The 18,452-nt window shown below is 41.1% G+C and overlaps 1 protein-coding gene and 1 non-coding gene across 9 annotated transcripts in view; both read right to left on the reverse strand.

Moving 5' to 3' along the window:
* Palld (palladin, cytoskeletal associated protein) overlaps nucleotides 1–18,452 on the reverse strand; it is a 416,234-nt gene that overhangs the window by 225,866 nt on the left and 171,916 nt on the right. For all 8 annotated transcript variants that reach the window (XM_004640245.2, XM_023700093.1, XM_023700092.1 and 5 more), the window contains 3 exons: nucleotides 16,513–16,590; nucleotides 9,738–9,879; nucleotides 9,191–9,214 (listed from right to left, as the gene is read on the reverse strand). In XM_004640245.2, the coding sequence (XP_004640302.1) occupies nucleotides 9,191–9,214; nucleotides 9,738–9,879; nucleotides 16,513–16,590 (244 nt within the window). The remainder of the gene's footprint in view (nucleotides 1–9,190; nucleotides 9,215–9,737; nucleotides 9,880–16,512; nucleotides 16,591–18,452) is intronic.
* Nucleotides 3,429–3,535, reverse strand: LOC111812351. The gene has a single exon (XR_002817861.1). It is a non-coding gene; the product is annotated as a U6 spliceosomal RNA (small nuclear RNA).

Below are 18,452 nucleotides of genomic sequence, written 5' to 3' on the forward strand. Positions count from 1 at the left end.
ACAGGCATGTGCCACCATGCCCAGTCTCAATTGCTGTCTCAGTGTGGCCTGGGGGCGGGGCCAGACAGCAGCCAGGGATTGAACCCCCAGCCCCTGCTTGCAGGCACTTTAATCCACTGAGCTATTTGGCTGGCCCAAAACATTGTTTTCTAAAGGAATTCTCAAGAAGATTGATGTTTCCACAAGCGTCCTTTGTATGTTTGTAATTTGATTGAATGGAATTGATTTTTACATGAATTTTCAGGAATACTCCTATGTATAAAATAAGGTACAGGTTTCTATGTAGTTGATGAGCAACTAAGCATTTAGAAAATGATTGGCATAAAGAAAAAGGAAAAATAAGGTGTTTTTTTTTTTTTTTTTTTTTTTAGTGAATCACACATTAGCATATCACTTTTTACTAGTTAAAATTTAAATCCAATTCTGGTTTGTCTTCTCTTGGAGAGTAGCATCCATTTGTGACAACTGGCCCAGGTTTTGCTGAGCAAAAGAAAATCATGGCTTGTATGGTTCTGATATTATAAAAATGAAGCAAGCCATGAGGAAATGAAATAAGCCAGGTTGTAACATTGAATTTTCATCTGGTAGCATCTTACTTGAACAAAGACCTTTAAAACATCTGTAAAATAAATTTTGGTAAGGAGTAGAAATCAGGAAATAACTGCTTTTGTCAAATAAAGGGAGTTAGAAGCTTTCTGATCTGTACTAAAAACCGTCTTTGATATAAGTGGAAAAAGTTTAAAGTTATTAATAAATTAAATTATGATCCCTTTTAATCCAATTTTCCTAAGTTTGAATTCCTGAGGTTTCAACTTGAGAGCATATAATAAATTACTAAGTCAGAAACTATTTTTACTGCTAATAAATTCTGTTTTTTATGGTTCCCTAATCTTACTTAATTATAGTGGTATCTCCCAGGAAGCAGCCCTAACTTTCATTCAAGTTCTTGGATATACTTAACACTTGATTAAATACAATCCAAAGCCAATTTGCATGCAGAAATTCATAGAAAGATGTGGCAGCGCAGATAGGATTAGTAGATCTCTTGGGTTTTAAGGGGAATATTTTTAGACTTATCTTTCTTTGCAGCTTTTTTTTGGGTTCAGAGTAACTAAAAAGGAATCCAGCTTCTACTTTTCAGACTACATAATTTGGCAAACACAACGGATATATAAAAACTCTGGGCCAGAGTCAACAAGATGAGAGTCAGTGGAGGTGAAGATAATAGTACATGTATTAATATTCAATAAATACCTTTCTAAACTGTGGGCTGCCTCATATAGAAAGGGAATTTTTTTTAAGTTGCTATGCCAGGGAGAGGTTGTACAGATCTTACTTCTCTCTCTCTCTCTCTCTCTCTCTCTCTCTCTCTCTCTCTCTCTCTCTCTCTCTCCTCTTTCTTTCTTTTGCCTTCCTGCCTTCCTGCCTTCCTACTGGGGATCAAACTCAGGACCTTGCATTTGTCAGGCAGGAGCTTATGCTGTTGAACTATCTCCCCACCCCAAAACAAGGTTATCTTAAAGTGTGTAGTTTAAAAAATACAATCAAATTGAGTCTAATAAATAAAACATTTTAACGTTTTGTATGCCCTCTGCAATTTAAATTTCCTTCTCCTTTTGAGATAACAATTTATTTTTAAATATATATTTACTGCCTGCGTAAGTATCCTTAAAAAATGAGTTCTTTAAATGAGTAGTACAAATTGGGCAATAAGTGTACTTGTCACTGTTAGAAAAAAGCTCCCACCTACCCTTGTTGGCCATGAACGGACCTCAACTTCTCTGAAAGTCTCAAAAGCCCATAGGGGTACAGTAGTTTGCGAGTCATGACCGAGTCCTGGGATACAGAGGTTCATCTTGGAGGGAAGGCCTGTGGGTCTAAGTGTGGACAGGAAGTGAATGTCCAGCAGGAGCAGAAAATACATCACTGTATTTTCTGTTTCTAAACACAGCTGTAGCTCCCAGATCTCAGTACCGGGTCAAGGCAGAGCGCTGTGAAAGTGACGTGAGTGCTCTCAGCTGGTCCAGGTGGCAGTGCATGGAGAAGACAGCAGGAGCTAAGGGAGGGTAAAGACCTGGCCTGGTTTATCATCCAACCACTCTGTTGTCGGGGTGGAAGATGAGATGGGCCTCATAGTCCTCATAGTGATGAAACCTTGAGAGTGTGTCTCTGGACTAATCTCTAGTCAGGACTCTCCCTCCACCCTTGCCGCACAGCTGCTACCCGCCTGCAGCTTCCTGCTCTCCACATCCACTTCTTACTCTTTTTGGGTTAATTCTCTGGTTGTGGTAGAGCAAGTCCTCCACAAAGGCTTGCAAAAGAGCATTTTGAGGCCCTGAAAATCTGAAAATATCTGTGCTATGAGTATGGAATCCTAAGTGGGAGAAAACTTTTCTTTTGGATCCTGAAGGTCTTACTTCAAAGTTTCTTTGTGTCTAACACATCCACATCCTTCTGATCTTGTCAGTCTGCGTGTGTGTTCAAGATGCATTTTGCTGGGTACCTGTAGAGTGATCTCTGTATCATTAACTTGTGGAATTTCATAGTGATGCGCATGACCCTGAGCTGATTCCACACACTGTACACTTGGAGACGTTTTTAAAATCTGGAATCTCAGGTGAATTTCAGTTTGGGAAATTTTTTTATTGATAATTGCTTCTCCTTTTTCTTTCCTTTCTCCTCCAAGAACCCCAGTATGTAGCTGGGGTGCTGTCTGGCTTCTCTAACTTTCTACCATACTCTCTTAGTTCCATCTTCATTGTCTTCTACTACTTTGTGGGATTTTTTTTTTCAAATTTTATTTCTGCTATCAACTTTTTCATTCCAAGAACTCTTGATTTTCTATCCTCCTCCACCTTTAATTTGTTTTTTTGGGGGGCGGGTACTGGGAATTAAACTCACTACTTTGCACTTGCCAGGCAGGTGCTTCTGCCTTTGAGCTATATCTCCAGCCCATCTTCCCCACCTTTAAAGTAGTTTTTCATGTTTACTTCTTGAATAGTGATTTTCTTATTTGACAGAGGGGAATTTTTCTGTGTTTTCTTTTTTTATCTTGTAAGCTGGAAAATTATTATTATTATTATTATTATTATTATTTTTCAAACCAAGTTGGTAGGACAGTTTCAATAATTCACACATTGCATACTCTCTTCCTAGTGGTTAATTGCTGTACAAGATGCAGACATGATATCCTATCTACAAACACCATTAGAACAAATCCCTGTATTCATTAAGAGAATGTAACTATATATCTATCCTAACAACTTTGAATACACAGATACAAGATGGACATTCATCTGTACCCCCTTTTTTTGTTAAGTTCCATCATTTAAATATTATAGGTGTGTAAACTCAGCAAAATATTCTAAAAGAATTCAGTAGTCCATAATAATATTGGGTCTTCTGCTTCACTGGCAATGTCAGAAATTAAAAATATGGAATGCTTCACGAATTTGCATGTCATCCTTGCACAGGGGCCATGCTAATCTTCTCTGTATCATTCCAATTTTAGTATATGTGCTGCTGAAGCGAGCACTCTCTGTTTTCTTTGCTATTTTCTTCATTTTGCAGTCTGTTTTCTCCAAGTTGCCTTCAGGGAGTTTTTTGTTTCCTTCTGTGTCATCCATATTAGAGGTCTTCTTCAGATGATTTTGTTTCTGCTTCTGACACAGATATGTATAATTAGAAGCTCTGAGTACAAGAGAGAAACTTGTCCACACTGGCTGCCCCTGGTCCTACTCTACGTGGGGTCTGTGAAATTGTGGCTCCCAGATCATTACCTATGCAGTTTATTTTTAATTTTTTATCTTGAGATGTTCCCATCCTGAGATGTGTCCATCAGCCTCTGCTAATTAGGTCAAGGCTTGCAAGTCAGCATTCAAGATGGGAGCACAGGAAGGGTCTGGAACTAGATGTGCTTGGCATCTAGAATTCAGTCACTTAGCTTTCTTTTGGGTACTTCAAATGTACCTTGAATCTTCCTTCCTCCTCCCTGAGACAAATCTTGGGCATCCCAGATTGAGCATCTTGGAAGATGGGGCCCTATGTATCTCAGGAATGTTTTTCATGGCGATCTTAAGTTAACGGATATACTTAATAGCTCCATCTATGAGGTAGTCATTTCCAAAGATCTTACTATTAATGTCTGAATACACTAGGTTTTGTTTGAAAAATATATACATTAGATTCTGTTTGAACAACATTGTTATTTTGTTCTTAGACAACAGCAGCTGCCGTCTAATGGATGTGTGGATTTGTTGGGCATGGTACAACCTCTTGGAATCCATCACACACAGCTCGCCTCATGTCATAGTCCACACAGATTTTCATATGTTACTCACTTATCACACACCAATAAAAACTCAGTTTCATGATACAATGTCATAGGAAAGGCTGTGCAGTGATCCAGTAGCAAAATTCTGAGCTATTTCCAACTTGTCGTTTGTCAAGTGTCAAGTATCAGTATGTTTGCATAAAAGTTTTAAATATATGATGGCTTTTCTGTCAATGTGAAGAGGCATCCCAGGTACCTTGTCACACAGTTTTGTCCCATATAAATTTTATGAGGCTTACTTTTTATTCTGTATAGCTTTGTCTAACTCACCAATGGCACCCAGGGTTTGCATTAAGTTTTTAACTGTGTACAATGTACTGAGATCTCACTAAACATCTTCACCACTGTTCATCTGTAGCTCTATACCTTAGCACATCTAGCTTTAACTTACTTCACCTTGTGAAATGCAAAACCAAAATGAGGAGTCTGCTATATAAGGTATAGGATGGGTCACAATGGCTGACAAAGATTCATATTGAAAATAAGAGGCACTATGTAATATATATATTCCTCAACCAGTAAGACATTGTTTTGTGGTTTTAATTCTGCATGCCTTACAATGCAATTGAAGTAACTCAATACAGTTTGTGGCTGTTTCCAGACAGCTGAGTAAGAGCCTGAGTATTAACATCTGCCAGATGAGTCTCTGTCCCACCACCCCTGGACTGGCCTTTGAAGGAGTCAATCAGTACAAAGTTAGAATGTCAAAGAAGAAGGCTGGGGCAGGTTACGTGACAAATGGATGCTGGTCTTAAGCAAGCTGACTAGCTATTAACTCACAGAACAGTCTGAAAAGATTTGTGATGCAAGCTGACTTCGTCTAGACAGAGAGGGGAGTGTAAAACACATTAGACAGATACAATACAGTAGTGACAAGAAAAACCTGTTTCAGTTGCACAAATGCATGGGGAGGGAACTACAATTTCCATCTCTATCCCAACAGCTAATCCCTAACAGGGCAATATGTAACAAGCAGAGACTTTGTATTTTATTTTTAGAGTTTTTAAGCATCTTAGCCATGAATAAGGAAGGAGAATAAAGAAAAGAGAGAGAGAAAAGACAGAAGCAGTGGGAGAGAGAGGAGAAAGAGCACGACAGGGAGGGAAGGAAGAAGGTGGTGGGGGACAGAAAGAGGAGAGAACAAGTGTGAGCTGGAAGCAGAGACTGTCAGAGGAAGGGAAGAGAAGGCAATAAAAGCTCAATGCTAGCTACTTCCCTGAATTTCAAACTCTATTTATGCTTTAGCATTTGGAAAACATCACTACTCAGTCCTGTAAAATTTATCTGTAGCCTCAGATGTATTGTAGCCATATCTGTGTTTCTCCTTTCCACTTAAAAGTGGCAAAAAAAGCATGATCAAGTGAAGTCAGTTCCCACATTCATTCTACCACATTCATTGTATCCTGGTGAATGCATCACCGGTCCCTTAGAGGGAACAATCAACCAGGGCATTTCAAGAAAGAAAATACTCTGATATATATATATATATCTTGATATAGAAACTTCCAGGTCAGTGTAAGGAATTCGCTTGTTTTGAATTTTAACCTATATTGACTCACACTAGCAGTCCCTTGAATAGTCATTTATGTATTTAAATTTGTTTAAAAACATGGTTATGGATTTTATTTAGGTATCAGGAACTAAACTCAGGACCTCATGCTTGTCAGGCAGGCCCTGAGCTAGATCCCCAGCCCAAGGCCATGGCTTGTAACACTATGTGCTAATTTCAGATTTCCCAAAGCAGAGATCATTTGAGTGTTTCATTGCAGAAGAGAAAGAAGTTGTTCTACTTATGTTGTAAATATAATTGCAAGGTGTGATGAGAAGCTAGAGAAAATGCATTGTATTTTGTTTTTAATGCCTCCTGACTATCATCATCATTGTCTTCTTCTTTCTCTCCCTCTCCTCTTCCTCTTCTCCTGCTCCTCCTCCCCTTCTTCCTTTTCTTTCTCTTCTTCTCTTCCTCCTCCTCTTTCTCCTTCTTCTTTGCTTCTTCACAATTTTATTTGTTCTTTTTTATTTTGTGGTACCGGGGATTGAACTCAAGACCCTGCGCTTGCCAGGCAAGCACTTAGTCTACTTAGCTATCTCCCCAGCTCTTATAAATACTTTCTTTCTTTTTTTTTCTGTATTTTAGGGAAGGATCTACAGAGTGTTCAGGGTCTCACTACTAGATCAGACTTATAGTGATCTGCCTGTTTACAGCCTCCCAAGAGCTGGGATTACAGGCCCGTGCCACCACGCGCAGTCTCAATTGCTGTCTCAGCACACCCCAGGGGCAGGGCCTGCATGGCAGGCCCAGGGATTGAACCCCGGCCCCTGCGCCTGCTTGCAGGTACTTTAATCTGATGAGCTATTTGGTTACCCTTACAATTTTTTATTAGTACGTTTTTGCAATGCATAATGAAAGTATTCATCGTGGCATTTTTTTTTTCCTGGTATCAACACACTTGTCCAGAATATTTCCCTTCCAAAGCATACTTGTTTTTACCAAATGCTATCTTTGTGATGGAGATGAAGACACCTTAAAGTGTGTTTAGATAAGACTAAAGGAAAATAAAAATAAGAGAATTTAGTAAAAGTATAAAGGAAAATTTTTATTTCTTGGGCATGGGGTTTAAAAGAAAGTCCTTCCATAATTTGTGCTTTTTTCCTTGACTTCTCCATGTTTAACCACAAGGCACTATAACAATTCTCCAATTCCCATCTTCATCCAAATTTATTCTTCAATATATTCTAAATGTTTTTTGAATTTCAAACATGCACATTCCCAAAACTAAACTGTGGTTTCTAGTTAATGTTTTCAAGTTCAAAAATGGTTAGTTTGTGATTTTTCCAAATTAGATTATGGGAGATATTTATATCATTTTCACTTGCATTGTCATCCATGATGACAATGGATAACAATATGATAAAAGAGAAAGTTCCATACATTTGCTCACAATACAAAATGCAACAATAGGGCTGGCCAAATAGCTCAGAGGATTAAAGCACCTGTAAACAGGCACAGGGGCCAGGTGCTCCATCCGGGGCCTGCCATGTCAGCCCTGTCCCCCGGTCACGCTGAGATGGTAATTGAGACTGGGTGTGGTGGTGCAAGCCTGTAATCCTAGCTCTTGGGAGACTGTAGGCAGGCAGATCACTATGAGTCTGATCTAGTAGTGAGACCTTGAACACCCTGCAGGCCCTTCCCTAAAATACAAAACAAAACAAAAGAAAACAAAACACAACAACAAAACCACCTTTACACCTTCCTGTAGCAGTATATTTTAGAATCTTGGGCCAAAGATTTTAGTCTTATTGGTATATAAAGCATTAAAGATCATAAATTTTCTATGCTATGCATCATAATCTGTATCTTGTGGACACAGAAGATATTTTGTAACTAACTGTTCCTTTCTCTCTTCCCTTTCTTTCCCCTTCCTTTCCTTTCTTCTTGCTTTCTTTTTTCTTTCTATTCATCAGTCTTCTATGTATGACTCTTTGAAAATCATAAATGCAAAAGCTTCACCTTCATTCTCTGTAGGATTTTAGTAGTAGCTCATTCAGTAGATTTAGTCTCAGAAGTTCCACACATTAGAGAACAGCATTATTCCATTTTATACAAAGACATATCACAGACAGACTATGAAGAGTTGTTCCACATTTGGAAAGTGATTGTAGGAATTGATGTGGTGGCTGACGCACTGAGCAGGGTGACATGCTCTAGTTGTAGCTCAGAAGGCAGCTGATCAACTCCAGTTGTTCCCTGAGGATGCTGCTCAGCATCCTTTAAACTTTGGCTACCAGAAAGATGACGCTCTGTTTCTAAAGACCTGACATTCAGATGAGAGATTGGGAACTGGCTGTGGTGATGTGAACTACAGAAGCCCCAGAGAACACTCAAGTTTCCAAAGAAGGGTCAGGGCAGGGTCCTGGTTCCCCAGACGCATTTGGCAGAATCTGCCTGACCCTGAAGCAGGAGCACAAGCAGCAGAAACAGGAACATGATTTGTTTTCCTACCCTTCAGTAAGGAAAAAGTGAAACTGTGGCTTTGCTGATGGGAAAAATACAAAGGAAGACAAATATCTTCTTAATCTCTGAGGACTCATAAATATATAAGAGGTTGGAGGCAGGGGAACAGCTGGCCACTGGCTCCTGGACCCCTTAGCACGCTGATGAGGTCAAATGGCCTGGTAATTAGGAAAGATGCTAGGGCACAATGACTTCCTTCATGCGTGCAGAATAGTGAAAGTTTATGGATCAGGGCACATAAAGGAGAGAGGCTGGGACAGACTGCACTTTCCTTTAACACATATTTCTTTCTTTCTTTTTTTTTTTTTTTTGGGATTGAACTCAGGCCTTTGCGCTTGCCAGGGAAGCGCTTATTCCACTGAGCCATCTCCCCGGCCCACAGTTCAGGCCACTTCTGCAGCAGGTCTGGCGTTCTCTTTCCTGAGGATCTTTAAATTTTTTTTTTTTTTTTTTTTTTTTGGCGGAACCAGGAATCTCGCTGTGAGTGGGTTTGGGTCAGTGGAAGTATGCAGCTGATTTTTCTTTTCTGTTGGAACTTAGAAGGATTTTTTTCATCATTAGCTTAGTATTTTGCTTTTGGGATATATATATAAAAAACAACAAGAAGCCTAAAGTAACTGGGCTTGACCTTCTAGTCTGAGGGGTACTTAGTGTTTACTAATAAGAAGCTGATGTATAAGGGAGTGTCAACCCCATGATAAAGACGACATTGTTTTGAAGGGGGTTTCACCTTTGCAAGGGACTGCAAAAACATTGTTCTGCTTATGGCTTTAAAACAGAAACAAAGAACTGTTGAAACCCAAAGATACACTCCCCACCCCTCCACACAAGAAAATTCTTACCAGGTTCTGCTGTAGATCTAGGTTCTGTGTGCCACATGAGAAAAGAAAAAAAAAATCAGAACAGAGTATTAGAACAGTGTTTCATTCATAAAAGACCTACCTCATCTTTCCTGTCGCCTTGTCTAGGATGTGCATGCGGGGATGTTGTAGATAACTCCCATAATATAAAAGTGAGACTCTAAGTATTAGCAGGTCGATTCAGACGTATAAATATAGAAGCTTGGATTCCAGTTAACACTTTATGGTTAGGAAATCTTTCACAGACATAGTTCATTGACAGACCATGGATTTATGAATCGCCTAAAGTTATCTGCCCAACTTGGAACAGAGATGCATGTGTGCATTTTTCTCGATGAAAGGCTATAGAACATTTATCAGCTTCAAGGAGGCCACAGTTTTAGTTTACTGGACCTCACACTTTGTAAATTATCTAGTCTCAGCCTCCTTTGAAAACAGAAATCAATTCATCTGAATGACTCAGTCTTTCTTGGCTGAAATCAGATAGCATAAAACGGTCAGGTCTGAGAGAAAGGGCACCTCTCCTTACTTTTCTGTAGAATTCTGAAATCTGGCGAGTCTTGGATTTCCATTCCTTGTCGGAACCACTGGACCTGCAGCGGCGGTGCGCCCCGGACCCGGCACTCCAGGACCACCACCTGGCCCTCGGAGGCTGTGGTGCTCTGCAGCTCCTGAGATTTAAGGAAAACACTGGCCCTCAGTCTTTGATTATATTCTGAAGGACTTTCGCAGAAGACAATAAAAATTCTAAACCTTAGAAACAAAACAAAACAATCCCTACAAAATTTCTATCAAAATAATTACCCCCAATTTAGAGGAGAAGGTAAACACCTCTAAATCCCTTTATCATCAGTTCTCCATGTCAAGCAAGTGCCACACCCTAGGTTTACCGTAAGACGGCAGCACTTTATAGCCTGCTCACAAATTCCCACCGACAGCCTTACATTTATGGAACTAGACGGCAATGACCTTTGCTCTTTTTTAAAAGTGATAAATATATATTTTTCTTTTCCCCTTCTCTTTACTCCATTTTGTTTTTCCAACACAAGATTCAACTATGTGTAAGACTTAATTATCACACATAGAGCTTCAGAACCAGATGAGTTAGGCCAGAGAACATGGAAAACATGCAACACAACTGTACCACGTCAGGGGACGTCGGCTACGTACATTTGGATACACTGTCTATGTTTTAGAGTAAATCGGGATGGAAATGTCTTAAAGCAATCACGCTCTGCATGAACGCAGATGAGGAAGAAGACCGGTTTGTTTCCACGCGCTCTAACCCACTAATGGTGAACCTTTCAGAGACTGAACACCCAACTGCAATGCAAAACCCGTTTATTTATCAGCAGGCGCCAACACTGCAATTAAATCCAAATTCTGAGGTTTTGATTTAGAAAAAAGCAGCCCATATATTCACATCTTTTGTGTTAGAAGAAAAACCCAGGAACACACATGCCACAGGTTCACAATTACGGCTCTAACCTTTTCCTGTGCTTCCTACCACCCTCGTCCAACTGGTTTCCTATGTCAGGCTTATTAAGCTAAGGGCCTTTGGTATTTTCTCATTTTAAAAGTCTTTGTAAAATAATGAGACATGCCACATCCATGTTGGCCGTATTTACCTCATTTCCTCCTCGTTGGCCACCGACCTCGCTACCCCTCCTCCCTCGCCAGCTCCAGACCAATAAAATTTTACAATCCAGAAGATTAGAAATTAACTTGCCTTCTAGATGCAAGGAGATAGGGCTTTTGTACTTGCTATTAAGTATCTGGATCTTAACTGTCCCCTTGCATATGTTTGTTCTCTACCTTCCTCCTCCAAGAATGACTAGCAACAAGGTTTATTTAAACTTTTTGATTATTTAAACATCTGCCTGCAAGTAGTGTTGTAGGCAGCCAAGTTAGATAGAAATATTATAGGCAGTTAGACAGGGTCAGGCCCTCAAGGAGACAAGATGGAAGACGAGGTGACTTTGCAACTTGGAAGAGACAGGCACTTCCTCTGCGCCAGACCTCAAGACCAAGACAAAAGAGGAAGCACAGTCACATACTTCCCTAGGGATGGGTATTAGGGATTGATATTCTAAATAGTATCCATCAACTTGAAAGAGCCCAAATGAGTCACTAGCCCAACCCCCAACAGGAAGAGACCCTGTCCCGTATTCATGCCTGCTTGCTACATGACTTGCTTTCTCATTTGATACTGGATTTAATCAATTTTACCTGAGCAATGGTGCATGTAATCTCATTGGTTGACCATAGTTTTGTCCCACCTCATGCCCAACTAAGCAAGTTCCCGTGTCTTCTCCACCACCTTAGACCCGCCTCACCACATGGTTTTCCTCTATAAAAGTCCCTGCAAGAGACAACTTCCGGGTGTGTGTGTGTGTGTGGGAGGGAAATTACCTGCTTTGCCCCCAGGAGCATTCTTTCTCTCAATAAATATATTCTGCTCATAACCTCTGTTTGTTCCTAAAATTCGTTCTTCGGTTTTAGAGAACACAAACTTGTCCAGGTCAGGTCCAGAGATCGTTTTTCTCTGTCATTTGGAGGTTCCCTATATGGTTTGGAGGTCACCCACCCAAGACCAGTTTTTCTCCCTGTATCAGTAGGACATGTAATTTAAGTAAGATAAAATAACTTTCCTATACATAAAAAGAAAAAAAAAATCACTTTAGGAAGTGTGTGGATTTTGTGTTTTAAAATTATTGAAGGAAAAACAAAATCACAAATCCTGTAGCAAACAGGAGAACAAATGCTGTGGCAGGTGACCTACAGAGGTCGCACTATAGCGCCATGAAAATTCGAAACATCTGTGATGTTTGCCAGCAAATTATGAAATACCTGATTTGACATTTGATACAAATTTGGCAGTTAATAGCAACTCTTTTTTGGGAAACTTCTGACTGTGTTCCTTCCCAATTCTTACTTTTTATTTATTTATTTATTTTTTAAATTTTTATTTATTTATCTCTGTGTGTGTGTGTGTGTGTGTGTGGCCAGCTCAGCCCACCAGGGGGCAGGGCTGGCTGGCATGTGGTGCTGGGGGATTGAACTGCAGTCCCTATGCTTTGCTAAACTTGTTCAAAGTAGGTGCTTTAGACCACTGAGCCATCTCTCCAGCCCAGAATGGTTTTAGTTTTTTTTTTTCTTTTCTTTTTGGTGGAACCGGGGATTGAACCCAGGCCCTTGTGCTTGCCTGGCAAGCACTTATTCTACTGAGCCATCTTCCTGGCCCCCCAGTTCTTACTTTTTAAATGCAGAAAATATCTGGTTTTGAAATTTTTAACTTTGTGACTGGGTCCAGGAAAGAAATTATTTATTTGTTGTTGTTTCTCTGGTGCTGGGGACTGAATGCAGGGCATTCTGGGTAAGTGCTCTACTACCAAGCCACACCCACAACCCACAGAAGATTGCATTTAGTGACTCTCAGCATGGTGTCATATGTGGGCTCCAGCTTCATAGACTGACCTATTTGACATTTCTAGTCATGTGCAGGGGTCAATAATGTAATTACAAAAGACAGTCAAATATTTTTTGTGTTTAAAATTGTGGACACCTAAGGAAAGTGATTTATTCCTAAACATGTATTGTTTTCAGTGTTAGAAAGCCAGAGATGTAAATAATTCCATGATATTAAAACTAACCTTCACATTTACTTGAGGTTTATTACAACAGGCTTCCTCCTGCAGCATTTAAGAAAAAAAATCTTGGCAAAAGCCAGTGCCAAACACATAAGCCTTTAAGAGACTTCCGGGGGCATAACAAGAAGCCCCCAAAAAACACAGTTAACCTTTGAATTTGCGCTTGCTGGTCTGGAACACCATTCATTCCACGTAGGATATGGGATATCTTAGGATGCATATAAGAGCATCTCTGGTCATGCATCAAGAGCAAAATAAAAGCTAGATAACAGGATCTGGGCATGGTGGTGCACACCTGAGGCAGGAGGATCTCAAGTCTAAGTCCAACCTAGCATTGTGATTCCTTGCAAGGGCCTAAGGGAAGAGATGTTCCACAGGGTACCTGCCCAGCTGGCTGCTTGCACCTCCCTCCCTATCCAGAGCCCCGCGGTCAACGTGGGCTCAGCTGCTGGTGCCATGTCCACCACTCTGCCAGGCCTGCAGACAGAAGCACTGGCTCTGCCTCCGAGCAACGTGCTACCCGGAAAGCTTCTCTAGAGGGGTGTGAAGGAATAGAAGGAGGTGTCCTTCAGACTGGCAAAGCCTACCTGCCATCCACTATCATCATCGTGCCCAAGGGCAAAGTCAAAGAGGAGCCCAGGATGAGAAAACTGAGGTTAGTCTGAGTGCCAGAGGGGCTCAGCAGGATCACTCTCTAAGCCTGTGCTTCCAAAACAAAACCCAGGACCCTACAAAGCAGACAGCTTTGTGGACACCTAAGGAAAGTGATTTATTCCTAAACATGTATTGTTTTCAGTGTTAGAAAGGGAAAAGAAAAGAGAGCAGCGGATACAACAAGGAAGGGCCACCCTTGGGACACACAGCGGCCATGGTGCACAGCTGCGAAGTGCAGCATGCTCTGGACCTCTTGTGGCTCTGCATTTAGAGTGTTCTTAAAAACCAACCTTAGGGCCTGGGGAGATAGCTCAGTAGAAAAAGCGCTTGCCTGGCAAGTGCAGGGTCCTGAGTTCAATCCCTGGTACTGGGGGGAAAAAAAAAGCCCTAAATAAGAAATTTATCAAATTTTGTTCTACTTTTAAAGTTAGTTTTCTTCAGGAAAGAGGGAAAGATGGCTAATAGTATATGTCTCAGGAGCAGCATAGCAACACCAGAAACTCTGAAGAAGGATCTCATTAAGTTGTTAGGCTGGGCTCAGACTTGAGATCCTCCTGCCTCAGCCTCCCAAGTGCTGGGATTACAGTCGTGTGCCACCACACCCAGCTCCTATTGCCTATCTTTTATTTTGCATTTTACTTATATTTTGGGCACCTCAAATTTAAATTAAAGTGATATTTAAGCTTATGTGTCTGATTTAGTCACTTACATTATGACTTCAGGACTCCTCGTGGTGTCCTACACACAAGCCAGCCTCCTGTGTGCCTTCCCTTTTCCTCCCCTTATGTCAGCTGTCTGGGCTTCCAAGGCCTGAACTTTCCCGAGTCTTGCTTGTCAGTGCATATGCCACAGACTCCTGGTGACGACCTCGAGAAGCTGCCTGCAAGCTCCTAAACTGTGTGCCGAGTGTAGAATACTCACTTCTCTGTAACTGTTTCCTGTTTAAGCACCAAAGGCAAAAAGCTCAACTTTTTTGGAGTTATGGTGACTTATAGTTTTGGTAAGCTTTTGCATGACTTTCATCTTTTTAATCGCTTCTCTAGGAGGGAGCTTCAGGGTTGTGTGTTGTTACCATTTGCAGCTTCTGCTGACTGGAAATAATATGACTACCTATGAAAATATCTTTTAAAAAGTTTGGGTTCTGTTTGGTTTAAGAGAAAAAAGAAAGCATTCCTCTTGTCAAGATAATGAAGATGCTTTTTGTTACCTCCTCAAGGAAATTTTATAGGTTCACTTTCACAAGTGTCTTTCATTTACCTGGAACGGTTTTTGTGAGGAGTGGGAGGTAGGTGTTTGACTGGATATTTTTCACCTCTGCTGAGGAAGTCATTCTTTGTTCAGAGACCTGCAAGTTCCTGCAGATAGTGCCATACTTCTGAGGGCTTCATTCTGATTACTCATTAATTGGTCAAATCTTGGGCTAATATCATACTCTGTATGACTTATCCCGAATTCATGAGACCTGAAGTATTTTGGGTTTTGAAGAATTTGTATGCATACGAATAGATATTTTGGGATGGGACCCATGCCAAACAGGAAATTTCTGTTTCATAAGTAGCTACACTCATAACCTAAAGATAATTTTACATTGCTTTTAGTGTCTATATTTTGATTGTAACCTGTCACAGGATGACAGCTGTGGAATTTTCCACTTGTGACATCATGTCCATGCTCAAAAACTTTTAGATTTGGAGTCATTTAAGATTAGGGGTGTTGAACCTGCAGCATAATTACTCTGCTTTAGAAAGACTTCCTGTCTCATGGGACAGATCCCACTCATCTCTGACATTTGTTTATTTTTCTTCTTCAGAAATTCCCCCTGGCTTTTCTTGCCTATTGTTTCTTTCACACAATTGTCAGAATCAAGTTACAAAGTTCACAAGTAGGTATTTTTATTTTTTTACATGTATTTAGTACAGGATCTCGAGAGTCTCACTGCAAGATTGGACTCATAATGATCCTTCTGTTTTCAGCCTCTCAAGGGCTGGGATTACAGGTGTGCACCACCATGCCTAATCTCAATCACTGTCTCAGTGTGCCCCAGAGGCAGGGCCAGCACAGCACTCTGGGAATCGATCCGGGTCCCTGTGTCTGCCTAAAGTAGGTGCTTCAATCCCCTGAGCTATCTGGCCAGCCTACTAACAAAGTTCTACACCAAACAGATGAATAGAAATAAAAAACCTATTTGAATTTTGCAAGATTAACATTAAATATAGATTGATCAGGGAGTAATAACTTTTTTCATCCTCTAGCCCACAATAGTTTCTCCACTTCTTTAGCATGTTAAAAGATCTTTCAATAATGTTTTATACTTTTCTTCAAAAGACATAAAAACAAAGAAAAACAAGTAGAAAAACAAATACTATAAAGCATCATCTCAGACTCTTCTGACTAGGGCAGTGGCAGAAATCATAAGCCTGTCCCTCCCCCGCCCCCCCAAAAAAATCACTGACTTGAAATTGAAAATTAGTAGTTTTTGAATTTCAATAAAACTTGCTAGATCTTTGTGGAGCACGAGGATTTTTATTTATTTGTTTATTTGTTTGTTTATTTATTTATTTATTTATTTATTTATTTTTGGAGGCCAGAAGATGCCTTAGGGCATTTCTTGTTTGCTGTGAGTATCTGGGTTCGAACCACAGCAGCTTGAGCTTGAGTGCTTTGTTTAAGCAGGCACTTAAACAACTGAGCTAACGGGCAGGCCCCCACACGGGGATTTTTGGTACTGCGTTGTGTTGTAGTTTTTCTACTCATCTCGGCTTTCCCTCTAGACTGCAGACTCTGTCAGGCCCCTGAGCACACCCGCACCCCTCGGACCTTTTGCGGGGTTACAGTTACGCACCACGGTTTCCACAAATATCGACTGCGCTCTAAAGGTGTCCACGATAACCAGTCTACTAAGCTATTCATCAAGTTTTCAAGGCTGCACCCCGCAGTCACATGCGAATGAAATTCAAGGACCGACGCAAACACCGAGAATAAGACTTCCAGATGTCAGACCTTTGTGAAAACAGGAGGAAAGCAGGCGGCGGTGGTGGTTCCGTCAGGACGGCAGAGATACGAAGTGGGGCTGGGAGCCTGAAAAGGCAGAGACATGAGGATCAGATTCCAAGTATACAAATGGCTGAGAGGATGGGCTAAAGGAAGCTCCTTTCTGGAACAGCTCCCCTTGAAGGAAGCAAGTGAAGGAGAGTAGGGCCGTACATCATCTGCGGGCTCCTGTTACAGCACACGCTGCTCTGCGTCCTAGGTCCACACCTGCTGCTCTTCTCTGTTCAAAAGGATATTCGAGGGAAGAGCTCCCTGGTCCTAGGGGATCTACAAGCTCTTAAATGCTATTACCAAATGGGTTTCTGTGTGTGTGGCTTCCACAGGGGTGCTTTCAGAAGTTCTTAGACATTCTGTTTTATTTTTAAATGTGGTCTGTATTTATTGTGGGCAGCACAGGGTGAAGCAAACGATTGAACATCTACCTCTCCTGTTTTTCACTTGTATTCTTTCAAAAAGGATTTCAGAAAATGTGGGGAAAAGGAATAACTTTTATTCTTGATGTGCAAAAGAGAGGGGGTGAATGGCATTCATTTTTTAGGAAATACATTAATTTTTACAGCAGTAGCTGATAACTACTTCTTTGTATGCAGTCATTATTTTCAAATAATTTGGATTTATTCACTTATGTAAATGATTATTAGCATCTTGTTACAATGTGTGAAAATATGTCATAGGACGTGGTGGGGTCCGTTGCCAGGGCAGCAGCGCTGCTTAGCCAGTAAAAGGCCTTTATTATGGCTGGAAAGCTTTCTACGGGCTTTGGATTCAGGGTCTGGGTCTCATTCTTCACTATCTTTTGATGTCCAAAGAATATAGCAACATGTTTATTGCATTTGCTCTGTGCTAGACATTGTTTTAAGTGTCACAGGAAGATGAACTCACTGAGTCCTTGTGCCAGCCCTGTGAGGCAGATGGTTTCAGTCATCTTCATTTTATGGATGCAGAAACTAGGCACAGAGAGGCTACACTGTGTACTTGTGGCCCCTCAGGTGGCCAGGCTGGGGCTGGGGCTCACATCGTCTGGTGCCACGGTGTCAAGTGGCCCACCACATTGCCTGCGACAACGGAGTGATGGAGTTTCCCTGAGCCCTTCATTCTCCCAACTATTAAAAGTAGGACGCATTCCCTACCACTTGGTGTTCCTACCCAGAACTAAAACCATTTGAAATGGATCCCTTTACATAATTCTAGCATTTATATCTGTGGATCTATGTGTTTTTCTGTGCTTAGCCTTTAAAACATTTTGCCATATCCCACAAGTGTTTCACGTGCATATTTCCTATTTTTCAGACTACTTTATAAATTGCTTGGGAATAGGGCTTGTATCCAGGCACACAGAATCCAACACCCACAGTTAGAAGAAGAGAGGCTTAACTGGCTCACAGCTTCAAGGGGTGCAGAGCATGCTCATCTAGCTCCAAGGGAGAAACAACACGGCAGAAAGGTGCAGTGAGGTGAACTGCTCAAGCCTTGGGGGCCAGGAGGCAGGACAGAGGAACAGCACTAGCTGGGAAACTGGCCTGGGACCACCTTTAGTACCCAAAGCCTCTCTTCTGGGGCCCATTCAGAAGCACCCAGAGTACATACCACCAACTCCCAGGCGTATCCCAAGCTGATTAAGGCACTTTGTGCCCTAACTGCCACAGGGCTAGTGAATATTTTTTTCCTGCCATGAAATATCTAGTGCAGTACTTAGCATTTAAAAAAGTATTTGTTGGGGTGTGGGGAGATAGTTCAGTGGAATAAGTGCTTGCCTGGCAAGTGCAAGGTCCTGAGTTCGATCCCTGGTACCACAAAAAAAAAAAAAAAAAAAAGAAAGAAAAGAAAAGCCCATATCTCCATCCATTCATAGGTTGATGGGCATTTGGGCTGTTTTTAAGATTTAGCTG

The sequence above is a fragment of the Octodon degus genome, unplaced genomic scaffold, assembly GCF_000260255.1.
Source record: "Octodon degus isolate 3935 unplaced genomic scaffold, OctDeg1.0 scaffold00121, whole genome shotgun sequence".
Taxonomy (NCBI): Eukaryota; Metazoa; Chordata; class Mammalia; order Rodentia; family Octodontidae; genus Octodon; species Octodon degus.